At 40.6% G+C, this 18,384-nt stretch overlaps 1 protein-coding gene across 1 annotated transcript in view; it reads right to left on the reverse strand.

Moving 5' to 3' along the window:
* Positions 1 to 18,384, reverse strand: part of LSM11 (LSM11, U7 small nuclear RNA associated) — a 403,670-nt gene that overhangs the window by 343,689 nt on the left and 41,597 nt on the right. Inside the window, exon 2 of the mRNA XM_044069908.1 lies at positions 1,436 to 1,519. Within this exon, the coding sequence (XP_043925843.1) occupies positions 1,436 to 1,519 (84 nt within the window). The remainder of the gene's footprint in view (positions 1 to 1,435; positions 1,520 to 18,384) is intronic.

The raw sequence follows: 18,384 nt of genomic DNA on the forward strand, positions 1-18,384 counted from the left end.
TGTGGCTTACCTTCCTGTCCTTTCCATTTACTTTCTTCTATGACTATTTTTATCATATTTCACTATTTTTCCCTGATCATAACAGGCATTGTATATCACACAGCCATCTAGGAGGAGATCCATCTCCAGTTCCGTTCTTCAAACAGAATTCCGAGTTTTTTTTATATCATCCTGTGACTACTGAAAAATAATGGATCAATTCCTTTGCTTGTGACTGAACCCAAAAGCTAAGGATAGCTGCTCGAGGGACACGCCTAGGCATAAGATAATATGGTCCCCCATGTGTTTCAGTTTCTACAGTCAAAAAAATCTTCAAAAAAGAAGAGCACGAAACTTCCAAGTCCAGACTTCTGTTCCATACCAGAAACCTGCAGACTGGCATGCAACATGGAAAATTTCATTTTAGCCATGTTAGAGATCATTTTAATAACTATAATAGGAAGTAAAGCAGCCTGCTCTGCGCTGGCCTATGTCTTGAAACCTGCTCAACTAGTAAGATGATACAGGGAATAAATGTAGACCACCAATGTGATTAAAAGAATCCTAACTCTTACTCAGAACAACACACCTCACCCCCTCATTCACCAACTGCTGCCTCTGTACTTCAGTAGATGAACACTTCATAAATTATAATTCTTTAGTTTCATGGAGAAGAGAATCCATGTGGTGCTATTTTCCCTATAAGGGGTTTTTTTTTTTCTGAATTGTTAGATCTAGTCACCAATTTCTAAATGACAAAGACTACAGAAATAAAGGTAAATAATCTAGGTTTTCAAAAAGCTTAGCAGTTTCTAGATCTCATAGTTAAAATCTTGTACAACTTTGCACAGAGTTAAGTTATTTATATCATATCTACTAAATAGAAGACGATGAAAGCGAGGCTAGCCTTTACAAAGAATCGGACATCTGCAATAGCATCTGTTGCCAACTTTCTACTGTAATATCTTCTGAAACAGAACAAAACCAAATATAATATACAAGTTTGTACTTAACACAAAATACATCAAGGTCTCCAAATTGTCTTAAACTTGTGAAGCAAAGCAGACTAAATGCTCATGGTCGGTAGCTAAAAATCAACATAGTAAAGTAGTGCACTTTCTGCTGTAGTTGAACTGTAGGCCACAATGAATAAAGACTGCACCAAATTTCTCCTTATGTTTTCACACTCTTGGTAAGGTCAGGTACCAGCATAGTCATTTTTATCAGATTCCTACATCAGTGTTCCTTATGGTGATCATCTTAGTGTGAAAGTGAGGACCACTTCAAAACCTGGTGTACAGCCCAAGCAATATTGTGATTGTGTACCTTTCATTTAGGGTGAGGTGTAATCTAATCTACTAAAAAAGCAAGCAGTAGCATCAGCATATCCTGACAGCAAGTGTGACTTCTTGGCTACATCTCATTCAATTAAATGACAAATCAGATCTGCACCCACCTGTGTAACATTTAATTTTGGCTCATTATAGAAGGCCTTTCCCAAAACTGGTTTCCTGTATGTTTCATCCACATCAACCATTGCCTGAAAGGAAATCTGGAATTAGATTAAGCTTATGTGCCAGCCTAAAATCAAGTTTCAATACTGCATTACAATTGCTTTATGGATACTGTACTCCAATAATTAAACAGTCATCACTTAACACACATTGTAAGTATTGATACTGCTATAATAAAGAATGTAAATACCACAACTTTATAACACTATTTCAAGACAGTGTCAAAATGACATTAAATGCCCACAAAGACAAACACACAAACCAGTGTAGACTAGACTACCATTCATTGTTGGCAGGCTTGGTATATAGCACTAATGCACAGGACTGAACATCCAAATGCAGCTTCCTAACTATGACCACGCACAAAGTACATTTCTAAAAGGTTGTCCTGTTTATCAGTGGATGATGTACACACCTGCCAGAACCAAACATTATCATGTCAGTCAGGTGCCATGGACATAAATTATGAGGTATGTGCAAAATATCTGTCTAATAATGTAAAGCCTTCATGACCAGAATAATAATATACTAGGTTCCCATACCACAATGACCTTTATGCCAGCAAGGCACCGGTTACTTGTTTGAAAGTCATTCATGTAACACTCAATGAGATACTTTGTATCAGCCAATACAACTTTGTAAATATTTGCATATGCAAGTCTTTATTCTTAACAACATTCTATTAATAGCTACTTTCTGTACCATGTAAAGTGCTCAACCCATTTATGTCATGCATCTCATTATCATATTTTCATTTTATTACATGCTTTCCCCTGTATTTAAGCAACATATGTTGTTGCCTTTCAGGGCAGTGAGTAAAATGGATACATTTTTACATCACTCCATTGCCCTGGTTAAAAAAAAAATATTAAAATATAGTGAATAAAAATAAGTAATGATGACAACAGTTTGCCTCTATGTCTATAAAAGGATAACTTCTTTCTTTCTGTAATTTTTGCCCGTAATCCAGTTATGTATCTATGCACTATCTTAACTGTGTATTTTCCACTTGGCAAGCACAAAGTAATCATCTGCCTATAATCTACCATGGTCGCTAATTTTACTTGATTTACCTATTAAGTACAGTGTATGCTCACTGTGTCCAACAAGCAATACACATTGCTAACTGCACCTAATATACAACCTGTCAAGTTTGTGAAGTACATCTGACCAGAAGGGACTGGCCCTCCATGATAATTTTTATTTAGGCATCTCTAACCAGCTAGTAACAGCTCAAAAGTCTGGTAAATTGCTGTGGGCCATCATTTTTAATCTTAATCCTCAATCTATAAAATGTTTATGTTACTTCTCATTCCTAAATTCCTTCTTTTAAAGTGCTCCAAGAATATGACCTCCAAAATTTGTTCAGGAACTATGCCTTGGGTCTAATAGCTCCACAATGACAGGTTAAAGTCTGTTCTTGTCAAATGACTCATGTTCTAGCCTGCTAATGTCATAAAACTCCTATTTTCTACCTTGAAGTAAGACAGATAATTACATCAAAAGTGCAGCTCAGTTCATAACAGTCTCCAATATCCAAAAGGTCTTTCCTGTAAAAAAGGTCTCAGGTGATACTGTTCCTCACTAACTTCTACACATCCACTGTAAGTTGGACTCGGACACACAGATCCAAGTTCACAAAACATATGTAGTATCTAGACATTTCCTCTTTAGCCCTAAGCAAATGAATGGAAATTTGTTTCTTCTGAAAATGCCACAACAGTCCAACTCATGCAACAAGTCTTCAAAAGTCACTAAACCGCATTATCACCACCAGCACTGACACTAAGCTTGTGATTCTGCATGCTCTCCCTCCATTCTAACATGGATAGTAAAGAAATAAAAGTTACGTACTTACTATAAAAATAAATTCATGTTGTCTTTATCTATCCATCTCAAACTGTGGGCTATCAAATTCGAACCCACCCATATTCAGGATCTTTAGACTCATAGCTCTGCCTGCTCTACCCATAAGCCCATACTGTTGCACCTACTCCTCAAATCAAATTTGCCCCAGACAGGAAAGAAAAATGAAGTGCCATCAATCATAATTAAGATAGAAGCAATAGAATAAAGGGAAGAGGATAATGCTAAAAAGGATCCTCCTGTTCAGGCTTAGAGGCTGAACTGCCAAGGCCAATCAGGAGCACTCACTAAAAAAAATGGCAATATGGAGGGGGCATACAGGAAGGGATGACTGATATAGATGGATAAAGACAACATGGCTCGACATAACTTTCATATCCAATGCTGTCTTTTTAATCCAGTCTCAACCTGTGGGACAGACATTCACGGGTTTTCCCAAGGTAGATAATGTTCTCGGAAAGCATTCAGGTTCTTTCCCAAGGAAGTTAATGTTCTCTGAAAACATTCAGGGGTTTTCCCAGCTGGGAGAGCTATAAAGACAAGACAAAACCGATCAGCACTTAGTAGAAGTACAGGCTGCACCATGCAACTTAGTATGGATAACCTTTCTTTTAGGTTAACTGAAGTCTGAGGGTGTGGCTGACAGTTTGAAACTTTCGTTCCTATTAGGAGGGCAAAACTTCAATATTTGAAGGTGTACATAGTTTTATACTAATAGGTTTTAGGGGGTAATGGGGGGGTGTTTGTTTTTTGTCTGAGGGCTTTCAATAAAACAAAAAAATTTACAAGATGTAACGTAGGCTCAAGTGGATATGACAAGAAACAAATGTAAAAAAGTTCAACCTGCCAAACAGTGTATACATGAAACACAAAAGCTGAAACTAGACATTTAACAAAAAAGGTTATTCCCACGTTTTTGTGTGCAACAATTTTTTAATACAATGATGCTTTCTTTAATGTCTTTAAATGTAACTGGGCTCAGAGATAAATACAAACAAGAAAGAGTAGTGAAGTATATTAACTATATCAAACCTGAGATATGGATCAATGTGGTTTTGTGGAGAGAAGGCAAACATTTGACAACATTAACAGAACACTGATGAGCCAAAGGGAAGCAGAACGTAAAGAAAATACCATTGTTGTTGGTGAGTCTCAATGCAGAGAAAGCATTTGACAGAGTAAGCTATGACTTTATGAGCAGGGCAATGGAAGCATTTGCATTTTCTGAAAAAAAATTAAGATGGATTAGGAGGCTATATAAGGGATTGGAGGTGAAAGTTAAAGTGGGTGTGGTTCTCTCTAATAATTTCTGTATGAGCAGAGGAAACAGGCAGGGTTGTCCTCTTTCCCCTTTATTATTTGCATTACATTTAAACCCATTGCCAAAAAAATAAGGGACTCAGAAATTCAAGGATATAATTGGTATGGCAGTCAAGAAAAGCTGGGTTTATTTGCAGATTATATTGTTTTATACCTGACAAAAACATAAAAAGACATTACAGTGTTGTGGAACATTTTGAGTTTCAGATCTTTTTAGGATAAAAATGAGTGAAGCTAAAACAAAGGCAATAGAGGTAAATTATGTACCCAACACATGAGCTGGCTCAGGGATACCCATATTAATGGGGACATGATAAAATGAAGTATTTATGAGTATGAATTAAAAATTATTCTAGTGTGGCAACCAAGGATATGTGGAAGAGTCAAACAAAAGATAATACAAAAAACACAGAAAATGTAAGCTTTGTTATATGAAAGATACAAGTAGCTGAAATATTTTTAGTCCCTTCAGTCTTCTACACAGGTCAGGCATATTTTTAATCAACCAGAGGAGAAGTTGTGGGTAGCAATTAAAGAGCTGAAGGACTTGATCTGGGAGGGTTAGATGGCAAGAGTCAAGGGGGATAAGCAGATTCTTCCAGTAGAACAGGGCTGATTGGGATTACGCAATTTGAATGGGTATTTCAGAGCTATACAGTTGAGACTCCTATACATAGCACAAACAGAAAACAATAATTCAAAGTGGAAAAGGGTGATGAAGAAACGGGGAAGCTCAAGTAATAAGGACAGACTGGGACTCTGGATGCAGCCCTTTAAGGAAAATAATAATCATACAGAATATTACATCCATAAAGTAGCAGAAAGTATTCTAAGAACTAAGCCAACGCGGGAATGGAGAAGGGAGATTCGGCCCATAAGGGTGATTGCAATTAGGGATACAGACAATAGGCAAGAGAGGTCTAGAATTTATTGGAGAAAACTGCAAAGGAACCAAGGTATTAGGAGCAAATAACCAGAGAGGGAAAGATGGCAGAATGGGAAGACGCCAATAATTTATTTGGACTGCAGGTTAGAGACTGCCTTCCCTACTGGGGATTGATATCAGAGTACAGGCAAATAGAATGAAATGGGCGGGGGTTCTAAACCAGCACTGGTAGAGTTTTTTTTTTAATTGAATCTAAAACAGAAGCTGGCATTAAAAAGGAATAATTAGGAGAGCATGTAAAATATTGCATGATAACTACAAGAATCAATCAGAGGAGGTTAGAAAGGAATGGGAAGAGAGATTGGATACACAATTCATAAAGAAACAATGGGAAGATATATGTATGTCTCCCAAATATGCAATAAAATCTAGAAGAGTTATGGTTTTGCCTGGAAATGTTTACACAGATATTTTTATACCCCAAGTAGTCTCCAGAGAATTTTTCCTCAAGCAGGCAGCAAATGTTGAAGGTGTGAAGGGAAAGAAAAAGGCTATTACAAACATATTTTCTGGGAGTGCGGTGAGTTGGCAGACTTTAAGGATTCCCTGCATGATGCACCGTCGGAGATGCTGGGTGGGCAGATTGGTCTGATGATGATTTTTCTGAGCTACGATACAGAATCGGAATTGCCTAGACATGGTAAGGCCTTCCTGTGTCTAATAATGGTGGCTGCCAAAAAGGCAATTACTAGAAAATGGAAATCAAAATCTAAACTAATTATACTGCAAGTGATGAATATAGTAACAGAGATAGAACAACTGAAATTGAGATCTTTAGAAAACTGTAGGAGCAAACTACACAGGAAAAATGGGAACTGTGGGAACACTACATCCAACAGAGGACTGAGGTTTAAAAGGCGGCAGGACTTAAGTGAGCTATGTAATGTTTAAGTGATGTATAATGCCTACATCTGGGAGTGTCAGTATGGTCTGTGACATAAAATGCTTGCAACTAGGATTGTGTCAGTGTGGTTTGTTTTCATTTATATAAATGTATGATTGCCTTTATAGTAAGTGATGGTTTAATAAAGATGTGTCTTGTTTAAAAACAAAAAAGAAGTAACTGAATCATTTATGTAATATTGCTTAGATTATATGATGTATAGCAATACATGAAGTATAATGTTTATGTTAATATAGTTAGACTAATTTTATATGAATGTAAATTTCCCTATGTCACAAGTAATAATTCAATAAAGGTGTTTCAGGGGGGATAAACCATGCACTGACAGCACTGCATAGACTTTTCAAAGTAGTCAGTGCATCACAATACAATTGCGGTATCTAAAGGAAGAAAAAATATTTTTATGGTTTTCTGTGTTCCAGTGATGGAGCACAAAAGACAGTAGGATCTAGTTAAGGTAGTCATAATGACAAATGAGGACATCCTCATTGCCAAACCCAGAGGGCTAGAACTGAGTTCCTCCTTGCTTGTTCAGATACCATACCACTGATGTGTTTTTGGACTTAATGGCAATCACACCCTTGAGGAGAAGGTTCTGAAAAATTTGCAATGCTAGGAGGACCACCTTCACCTCCAAGACATTGGAGTGAAGACTGCCCTTGTACCTTGACCAGGTGCCTTGGCCAGTTTTCTCTTCAAGATGATCCCCCCGTTCCAAAATGGAAGCATCCATAGTCATCATGGGTTGGGGATGAGGCAGAACAAAAGGCTGCACTGCCGCAACCAGAAGGGACTATAACCACTGCCAAATGCAATGATGACAACTGTTTGTTAGTACCCCTAGAAATTTCACAGGATGTATTAGATAGGGCCAGTGAACTGCTACAGTCCACTACAAACTCCCATGTGAAACCTCTCTAAAGTTTCAAGACAAATAAAGATGGATATGTGCCCAATGAGACAAAATACTGAAGTAACAGTGGGCTTGTGAGCCTGTATTCAGAGAGAGCTGGTAGTTTGGCATTTAAATAAAGTCACTCAAACAGCCAGTCATTAAATTCTAGCACCTGAACTGGATCCAGGTTAGACTTTTTGTAATTCAATGTTATACCCAAGAAGAGACACAGCTTTAGCAAGGAATCTCATGCTTTGACTAAGAATGCCTTTGTGGAACCGGTCAAGAGTCAATTGTCCAGGTAAGGGAAGATCTGGAATTACTGCAGTCTGAGCCAGGCTGCCATTACTGCCATGCATTTGGTGAAAACCCAGGGAGCTGTGGTGAAACTAAATGGCACAGCATGAAACTACCAATGATTAGCCCCTAGCCAAAAGGAATGCCTCACTATCGTTATGCGATGTTAAGTATCCTTGAAATCCACCGAGCAAATCCAGCTGTCCTTCCACAGAAGAGGTAGGATGGACTGCACCATGAGCATCCAAAACTTGGTCAGTTTGACAACACAGATCAGCTTGCTGAGATCCAGAATAGGTCTGAGATCCTTGTTTCTCTTCAGAGTCAAAAGCAATCTAGAATAGAACCTGGATCATCATTTGGCTGGTATGATCTCTGGAATGACTCTGTTGACAAGCAGATTTTGGACTTCCACTACTGCGTCACTTCTCTGACAAGTAGGTACATCTACAAGGGATTTTTGGAGTCTTTTTTAGAGTAAACAAAAAGGGAATTGTATAACCTCTGGACATGATTCTCAACACCCATGTGTTTGAGGTGATGGTCTCAAAAGCTTGTACTCGAGGCAGTCAGGCAACCCTTTAGTGGTGCTAGAAGGCCACCCCTGATAAAGTCCCATGAAGCCTTGGTTCTGCAGACCATTCCTGCCATTTGGGTGGCGTCTATTGTAAAATATTATTAGCAGTGACCAGACAGACACCGTGCTACTGTATCCATTAATATTTATTTGTATTAGTACAAATTCTTGCCAAACAGTTAATACTGTCAGAGTTATTTCAATTCTATTATAACACAGCTAGACACACAACTACAGACTGATGCACACTCAGTCCAAAGACGTCACTAAAGAGTGAAAAATACTGTCCAGTTTAGAAAACAGTTAATCCACAGCTCAATGGAACTCCAGAAAACAGGAAACAGTTGATGGGCTTAACAAAGTTTTAATGAAGTGAGAAAGCACAACACATAAATGATGCTGCTTGAAAATACGTTTTCGTCCTCTTGACGAAAATGTATTTTCAAGGAGTATCGTTTATGTGTTGTGCTTTCTTACTGCATTAAAACTGTGTTAAGCCCATCAACTGTTTCCTGTCTTCTGGGGTTCCACTGAGGTGTGGATAACTTTTCTAAACTGCAACTGCACCTTTTTCTCCATTGTGGTTACTGTCCAGTGTACATACACTTTTAAATGTTAAACAATACTATTTTTAATGTCCTTGTGACTTCTTCTTCTGGTTTCTGTTTGTATTTCTAGCCTGGACAGTTTCTGTTGAAATGACAAATATTTTTGTTTTATGTCCTCCTTTGGTTATTTTCTTCCTTGCTGTATCTGAAGACTTCACAAAACGTCTCTCCACGTCATCTTTACATCACAAAGTGTCTGTATTTTATTTCATTTACTTCTGCATCTGAACGCTCACAGAAAGTCCCTGTTGATCAACTTCCTTTTTTCTATAACAGGATGACATGTTCAGTAAGCCCACAGCTACATGTTATTAATATCTAAGCTGAACATTTACAAGAAATCTTTTTAATAAAAGGTCATCACGTAACTGTTCTTGCAAAGCAAACCATATTATTTTTTCGTTACTGCACACACAGTATAATTTTGGGGAAAGCATTTTAATTTATACAATCTCTATCAATTCTCCCCTTTTTAATTTATTAAAAACAAGAAAATTGTAAGACAATTTACAATACAACACGATCTTCAGTACTTTGAATCCCTTGGTCCGTTGCAACATACGGATTCCTTGCATTTAAGGCCATCTCTTCAGAGACATTACCAACGGCTGTTACTTGATTAACACACATGCAAACTGTTGTTTCATAGGTTAATATGCAGGTTCATACTAGGCTAACTGCCCTTGCGAGCCATTTTAAACCTAGCCAATTATCCCTTGTGAGACTCAAACCCTGTACTTTGTGTTTGTAAACCAAACACCTTAACCATTAGGCCACCCCCGATTCTTAAGCAGATGACGACGATAAGAGCAATTAATGCAGAAATTATAGTACCCCACCATCCTGAAAACAATCCACTTAGCCAGTAGTTAAACTAAGCAGGTTTTATTTTCGCAGGTGTCAGACACACAGCCGTCAATCTATTCTTAACTGCTTTCATGCTTGCTTAAGCAAGTTGTCAGCATTGCAGTCAATTACACAGAAGCATTTATTTCAAAATCTTGTCCAGTTAAACCTTGCTGTACAAGGCAAAACCTTGTATTAGAAACAAGCATATTTCTTTTGCATTGCAGCATACATTTAATTTCATTATTGCTGTGGGAAAAGAATATTTAAAAAAGCAATTTAGAGGAAAATGTGATCCTCTGTACTGAATAGCCTTTTTTCATTAACAGTTACTTGTTTGACAGTTTTATTAACACAATTTTTTTAACACATCTCCTCTGTTATATCTGAGATAGCTCCATAAGTTGCATTTGCTAACAACTTTGTAACTTTCCACATTGCCTTAGTGGCACCATACCAGTGAAAAAATTCAGCTCCTGAAATAACACCATTTCCTTTGTCCAGCTAATTTAAAATCCTTCCTTATTTTGGAAAACTATTACAAACTTCCCTCTTTTTCTGGTGATTTTTTTACCATGTCCTTTGGTAAAGTGTGAGTAATTCTCATTATTGGAACTTCATAAAGTACAGTTGTGTACACTTACCATAAATGTAGATGTTCGAGTGTATTCACTGTTGCAGTCATTACATTTGGGTAATCTTCTGGCAGGTTGCCCTCAGTCGGCCTGATTAACAAAGTCTTGGGTCCTGAGTCGGTTGCTGTCCCTTCTTCCATAACGTCAGGTCGTCAGGGGTATAAAACATGCAGCCAATGCCATTACATCAGTTTTTCTTGCCCTAGATGTCAGGTGCCCCCCAAATGGGGAGCAAAATATGGAGGGAGGGTAACCAGGACTGCAACAGTGAATACACTCGAAAATCTACATTTATGGTAAGTGTACACAACTGTACTATGTTCATCGTGTTTCACTGTTGCAGTCATTTCATTTGGGTAGATTCGCAAAGCTAAGGTTGGGAGGATGGATTTATACAGCATTAGAAACAGCTATAAGGCCCTGCAAAACAGCAGTGGCAAAGCCAGCTCTGGATTTAGAGAAGATTGTTAAGTGATAATGCTTGGTGAAAGTATGAACTGAACTCCAGGTAGCAGCTTCTAGAATATCCCTGGTAGGAACACCTCTGAGAAAGGCTGCTGAAGTAGATGCAGCCCTGGTGGAATGAGATCTGATCCCCTGAGGGATAGGTCTTCCATGGTGCTTATAACATAAATGAATACAATGGCTTATCCATTTAGAAATAGTTTTCTTTGAAATGGCCTACCCCTCTGCCCCTGCAGCAAATGCTACCAGCAGTTGTTCAGATTTTCTTTGAGATTTAGTCCTGTCCAAGTAGAATCTAAGTTGTCTGTGTACATCCAATGAATGCAGAATCCACTCTTCCTTGTTCTGTGGATTGGGAAAGAAACTTGGCAAATGAATGGACTGATTAAGAGCCACACTGGATACCACTTTGGGCATGAATGATGGATTGGTCCTGAGTGACACCCTGTCCGCATGAAAGATGATGAAAGGCTCCACTGCCATAAGGGCCTGCAATTCAGATATCCTTCTAGCTTCCCTGCCAGATGAGCCCCCCCATGCATAGTCTGATGCGTCTGTAGTTAGGGTTTGGGCGGCAGGGGGTGGTGTGAATGGCAGTCCCTTGTTTTGGTGGCAGGCGTCTGCCCATCATAGGAACTCTAGGTGCAAGCAAGGTATGATAGGAATCATTGTTTCCAAACTGTGACAATGTTGACTCCATAAACTTTTTAAGTACCACTGAAGTTTCCTCATATGCAGTCTTGTATATGGAATTAGAAGAATGCAGGAGGCCATGAACCCCAAGGCTTGCAGTATTTGCCTTGCAGATAGGGTTTTTGTGACCACCTGTAAGGCAACAAATTAATTTGCTTTTCTGGCGTAAGGTAAGCCATCTGGGCAGTTGTATTCAAGCTTGCACCCAGGAATGTAATCTTTTCAGAGGGTACCAGTCAAGATTTCTTTTCATTTATGGTATACCCTAGACAGGTTAGAACTCTTTTTACAAATGCCAGATGTTTTAGAAGAATGGCCTGGTTTTCTGCCTGAATTAGACAATCGTCCAGGTAAAGATACATTTGAATATTTCTTTGCCTGCAAAATGCAATTACTGGAGCCAGGCACTTTGTGAATACCCTGGGCGCAGTACACAAGCCAGAGGGCAGTGCAGATAACAGATAATGTATGCAGCCTGGTTTGAAGCGTAGGAATCTTCTGCAAGATTCCCTGATTGGGATATGCAGGTAAGCCTCTTTTAAGTCGAGAGTTGCCAACCAGGCATCCTTGCCTAGCATAGGAAGTAAAGTACAGTTGTGTATCTACCATAAATGTAGATGTTCGAGTGTATTCACTGTTGCAGATATTACAGTTGGGTTATCCTGCTGGCAGGCTACCCTCAGTCGGCTTGAATTCCAAAGTCTAGGTTCGGCGTTGGTTGCTGTCGCCTCTTCCCTGACGTCAGTGCGTCATTTTCTTCAGTTTTTATTGCCCCAGATGTCAGGTGCCCCTAAAAAGGTAGGCTAAATTATGCCAATAAGCATGCATACAGAAAAAACAACTTTTCCTTCATCTACAAGCAAATACACCACATAGGTTGTATAGAATAGAGAAGCAGAGTTAAGTCCCAGCAAGGAGAAAGGGGGATGGTGGGAGGGTAACCTGGACTGCAACAGTTAATACACTCGAATGTCTAAATTTATGGTACATACACAATTGTACTATATTCATCATGTTTCACTGTTGCGGTCATTATAATTGGGTTGAATCCCAATGCTAATGTTGGGAGGCTGGTGCTAAATAGGATTAGGAGAGGCTATCAGGCCCTGTAGAACTGCAGTGGCAAAGCCTGCCCTGGATTTTGAGTAGAGAGGTAAGTGGTAGTGTTTTGTAAATGTATGCACTGAACTCCAAGTTACAGCCGCTAAGATGTCTTTGGTTGGTTCTCCTCTCAGGAAGGCTGCTGAAGTGGCTGCTGCTCTGGTTGAATGCAGCCTAATACCCTTAGGTACTAATTTGCCATGCTGAGAATAGCAGAAACGAATGCAGTGGCCTATCCACTTTGAAATTTGTTTTGAGATGGGCCTTCCTTGTGATCCTGCAGCATATGCCACTAGAAGCTGATCAGTCTTTCTGAAAGCTTTGGTTCTGCGCAGCTGTCTGTGAATGTCCAAAGAATGCAGAAGTCTCTCACCCTTATTCTGTGGGTTTGGGTAAAAGGTAGGCAAATTAATTGATTGGTTAAGGGCCGCACTGGACACTACCTTAGGCATAAATGTAGGGCTTGTCCTCAGAGAAACCCTGTCATGATGGAAAATAATAAAAAGGTTCCACAGCCATGAGTGCCTGCAACTCTGAGACTCGTCTAGCGGAGGTTACTGCTAGGAGCAGAGCTGTTTTCCAGGATAAGAATTTTATATCAGCTGTGGAGGCTGGCTCAAATGGAGGCAGTGTGAGTTTTTCCAAGACATAGTTGAGGTCCCATGCAGGTACTGGGGCTCTCCTTGAAGGTCTCATGTTTTTTGCTCCTCTGAGGTACTGCTTTAGTAATGGATGCGAAAAAATAGGCGGATTTGTATTGTAATGAGCTGAAATGGCAGAGGCATGGATTTTAATTGATGAAGAGGAAAGGCCTTTATCCAGCATCTCAGTTAAGTATTGCAAAATCTGAGGAATATTTGGAACAATTGTGTCAATGCCTTGTGTCTGATTCCAGACACAGAATCTCTTCCATTTTTCTGCATAAGATTTTCTGGTGCTAGGCCTCCTGGTCTCCAAAATAACATCCATCACTGCTTTTGAGAGAGGTGTGTCTTGAATGGCTACAGTATCTGCCATGTTGCCAGGTTTAAGGTCCTGAGTTGGCTGTGCAGTATCTGACTGTCTTGTTGGGTCAATAAGTGAGGAATTTGAGGCAATGTCCAAGCTGGACCTTGAGACAAGCTCTTTAGGATTAGGTACCAGTGCTGGCGGGGCCAGTCTGGGGCAATCAGTATAATTTCTGGCTTTTCTAGTCTGACCTTGAGGAGTACCTTGGGAAGGAGAGGCAGAGGAGGAAAGGCATATACTCTTAGGTTTTTCCAGCTGAAAGATATAGCATCCACTTTTCCTTGCTTGCTTGTGATAAGTCCTTGTGCAGAATTTCTGTAGTTGGTAGTTGTGAGGGGAGGCAAATAGGTCTATGTCTGGGCATCCCCAGTTCTTTGTTATCATGCTGAATACTTGTGGATCCAATTTCCACTCGTGGGGATCCATTAGGTTTCTGCTTAGTTCATCTGCCAGAGTATTTATCCTTCCTGGCAGGATTTGTGCTTGCAGATGTACTTGATAAGTCAATGCTGTGTCCCACAAGTTCATGGCTAGTCTGCAGAGGGGGTAGGAATGTGTGCCCCTCTGCTTATTTATGTACCACATGACTGTAGTCTTGTCCTTCTTTATCAGTAGTTGTCCTGGAAGAAGTAGATCCTTGAAAGCTGTCAGGGCACTCTGTACAGCAAGCATCTCTTTTTGATTGATATGTAGATGCATTTGACTTGTGGACCATGTGCCCTGAATACATCTTCCTGCCATATGGGCCCCCCCAGACATAATCTGATGCATCTGTTGTCAATGTCTGCCTGGCTGTGGGTATGGTGAATGGCTGTCCCATGTTGAGGTGACAGGCTTTTGCCCACCATCGAAACTCCTGTTGCAGGCAGGGAATGAGGGTAATTATTGTTTCCAGGCTGTTGCAATGTTGAGTCCAAACACTTTTTAGATACCATTGAAGTTTCCTCATATGCAGTCTTGCATATGGAAATAGTAGAAAGCAGGATGCCACGAAGCCCAAAGCCTGCAGAATTTTTCTTGCAGATAACTGGGACTTTGCTGCCAACATTTTGAAATAAGTAGTCAGTTGTCTTTGTCTGTCTGGCATGAGATAAGCCATCTGGGCAGTTGTATTTAAGCTTGCACCCAGGAATATTATCTCTAGAGAGGGTACGAGTTTTGATTTCTTTTCGTTTACTGTGTACCCTAGACCTGTTAGCAACCTTTTTACAAATGCCAGATGCTGTAGTAGAGTGTCCTTGTTCGCTGCTTGAATAAGGCAGTCGTCCAAGTATGTATATATTTGTATTCCTCTGTCTGCAAAATGCAATCACTGGTACCAGGCACTTTGTGAAGATCCTGGGCGCAGTAGATAAGCCAAAGGGCAGTGCAGAGAACTGGTAGTGCATTGAGCCAGCCATAAATCTGAGGTGTCTTCTGCATGATTGTCTGATTGGGACATGCAGGTATGCCTCTTTTAGGTCTAAAGTCACAAGCCAAGCCTTGTTGCCCAGCATGGGCAAAAGCTGCTGCAGAGTTAATATTTTGAATTTTGGAATATCCAGGAATGTGTTTAGGGTAGACAGGTCCAATATTGGTCTCTAGGCTTTATCCTTTCTGGGTACCAAGAATAGCCTTGAGTGAAATCCTATTCCCTGCTCTTGCTGTGGTACTTGTTGAATGGCTTTCATGTTCATGAGGGATAGAACTTGTTTTTGTGCCTCTCCCCATTGATTGCGTGGCAGGTTTGGCATACTGTTTGGGCTTGGCAGTATGTGAAAGTGGAACCTGCAACCTTGAGATACGATATTTAAGACTCATTTGTCCTGGGTGATCCTGTGCCAATTTTGTGAGAAAAGTGCTAGTTTTCCTCCCAAAGGAGCAACCAGAAGGTAAGTGCTTGGTGTTGGTAGGAGAAAGTCATTGAGACGGTTTCTTGTATGGCTGTGATTTTTCCTCCCCACTTTTGGAGGTAGAAGCACCCCATTGCTTAGGCCTGTATGAGCCTTGGGGCTGTGATCTGCCTCTGGGGCATCCGTATCTGCCTCTTTGTGGCCTGTCTGACACTGGAAAGGGCCAATTCTTTGTAGGCCAGTTCCTGCTAAATCTGGGAGGTTGTACCTGTAAGAAATCCTTCACTGTTTTTATAGATTAAGCTTTGTCCTCCATTTTCTTCAACACTTCTTATAGGTTCATAGGTTCATGGGTAGGTACTAGGCTATTGGCCCTGGGGTGTATATAAGCCTAGCCAAAAAATGTACCCTGGCTTTCGCCACCCAAGAAAATTATTTTCCTGTGCCCCTGTCGAGCAGAGCCACAGAAGTGATCCCTGGGGTGAATTTCCCATTTCCCATCCAATCATCAAGATTTTTCTTGAAGAGTGCTAATGAGGAGCTCTGTTTGACATAGATAGGTAGTCTGTTCCAGAGTATGGGAAGTCTCTGGGACAGCAATCAATCCCTCCAACATGTTCTGTTTATTGTGGCGACAAGGTTTAGGTCTCTAGAGCGTGTAGCTCGGAGGGATTGGGATTTCTTTAAGTGGAGCATGTCCAACAGCTCTAGGTTTGACATAGCTTTGTATGTTAGGCAGAGATCTCCCCTGAGTAGGCGATATGCGATGGAGTAAAGCTGTAGTTTTTTGAGACGGTCTGCGTAGGGCATATGTTTGAGGCCAGTAATCCTCTTTGTGAGGTATTTCTGTGGTCTTTCCAGTTGTTGCAGATGTCTTGTGAGGTACATACCAAAAGGGGCGTTGTACTCTATAATGGGTCTAATGAGTGATGAGTAGAGGGGAACAATGACCTCTTTTTTTCTGGATGAGAATCCTTTTGTGATGAGATGAGCCACATAGAAGGATTTCCTGACCACTGTGGTGATGTGATTATCAAAGGAGAGAACTGTCCACCTGTGTCCCAAGGTCTCATCACATTTTCGGCATTAAGTAGACTACCAGCTATGTGGTAGTTCATGGGTACAGAGTTTTTACCAAAGGGGATGACAATACATCTTTTGGCATTGAGCTTCAGGCCATGGCTTTGACACCAGGTATCTGTCTCAGTGAGGCCCTTTTATAGTTTGTCCACATCGTTAGGAGTTTCGATTATGGCTCCTAGTTTGCAGTCATCTGCAAACTTTGTTAGCCAAAGACCTTCTGTGTTAGCCTGCACTTCAGAGAAATAGATACCAAACAGGAGAGGACAAAAGACTGAAACCTGTGGTACTCCACTTGTCACTGGTCTGAAGTCGGATTTGGAAACCGCTACTTTCACAGTGTGGGTTCTGTCCGTGAGCCAGTTGGCAACCCATCTTGTGACATAGGGATTTATACTTAGTTCAGTGAGCTTATCTATAATTCCAGAGTGGGGGATGGTGTCGAAAGCCTTGGCGAGATCTAGATAAGCTGTGTGAACCATTTTACCCTCATCTATGGCTTTGGTGACTGCTTCAAAGAAGTCAATCAGGTTTAGGAGACATGATCTGCCTTTTACAAATCCAAACTGGGTAGGGTCCAGAGTTTGGAGATTACCAATGTCTTTGTTTATGAGTTCCACGATGATACATTCCATGGCCTTGCAGATCAGGCTCATCAGGCTAACGGGGCGGTAGTTCCCAGGGTCCATCGTGGCTCCTCCTTTGTGGAGTGGGATAACCGTCGCGGTGCGCCATTCAGTGGGTACAAAGCCTGAGGTGAGGCTATGACTGAACATGGTACTTAGGTAGGGTGCCAGTTCATTTTTTAGTTCGTGTAGAACGCAGCCTGGGATATTGTCAGGTCCCATGGATGCCGTGTTCTTGGCTTTGGAGACTGTTTTTTACCTGTGCAGCCGTGATTATAGGAACTTTGCATTCTTCCGGTATAGAGATGGGCCCTCTAGGGGGTGAGAGGGGGTAAAGTTAGCACTGAACCTATCTGCTAGGATAGCTGCTTCTGCTTTAACACCAAACAAGGTATCATGTTGCAATGGAGCATCTAATAGTTTTGCTTTAACATGATCAGGCAGATTCTGCTCTTTTAATCAAGCATGCCTCCTAATGACTGAACCTGTAACTGCGGCCCTGCAAGAGGCTTCTAGAGAATCAAAACCGCATTGCAAAGTATGCTTTCCCACTTGTTCAGCTGCATGCAATAAATCCTGCATTTCTTTGCTTTCTGCACATTCTGAATTTGTCAACATTTTCTGTTTAAGCAGTGACATAAGATATTGCTAATATTTAAGCATATAGAACTGACAATTTAAAGCTGTTAAAGCCAAGGTAGCAGAAGTATAAATCTTTTTTCCCCATCTGTCCAGGGCCCTTGAATCCCTATCAGAGGGAATAGGGTTTTTTGCAGTGGAAGCCTTGACCCCCTTGGGACCCTGAGAAATAGTTTCTGGGTCAGCAGCAGGGTTTTTGTAAAGAAATTTATGTGAATCCAGAACCCTGTAGTATCTGTCTGGCTTTACAGGAGCTGGTGGTAAAGAGTCAGGAGATAGACCGGACTCTGCAAAAAACATCTACAATGTCTAAAACAGGAGGAATAGCAAGGGATCTGTGCTGGGGTAATAAAAGGAAGTCTCTGAGCCTTTTCTTGGATTCAGAGTAATCTTGGCTCTCCCAATGGAAATGCTCCCTCATAGTATGCAGGGTCTCCCCAAAAGAATAATCCTCAGGAGGCGAGGCTGAAGGGATGGATTCTTCAGCATCAGAATCCTCATAGGGAGGAAGGGAATATTCATGTTCAGAAGAGGAATCAGAGGAAATGGAAAC

Source organism: Protopterus annectens, chromosome 4.part0, assembly GCF_019279795.1.
Source record: "Protopterus annectens isolate FY-2018-M chromosome 4.part0, PAN1.0, whole genome shotgun sequence".
NCBI classification, from domain to species: Eukaryota; Metazoa; Chordata; order Ceratodontiformes; family Protopteridae; genus Protopterus; species Protopterus annectens.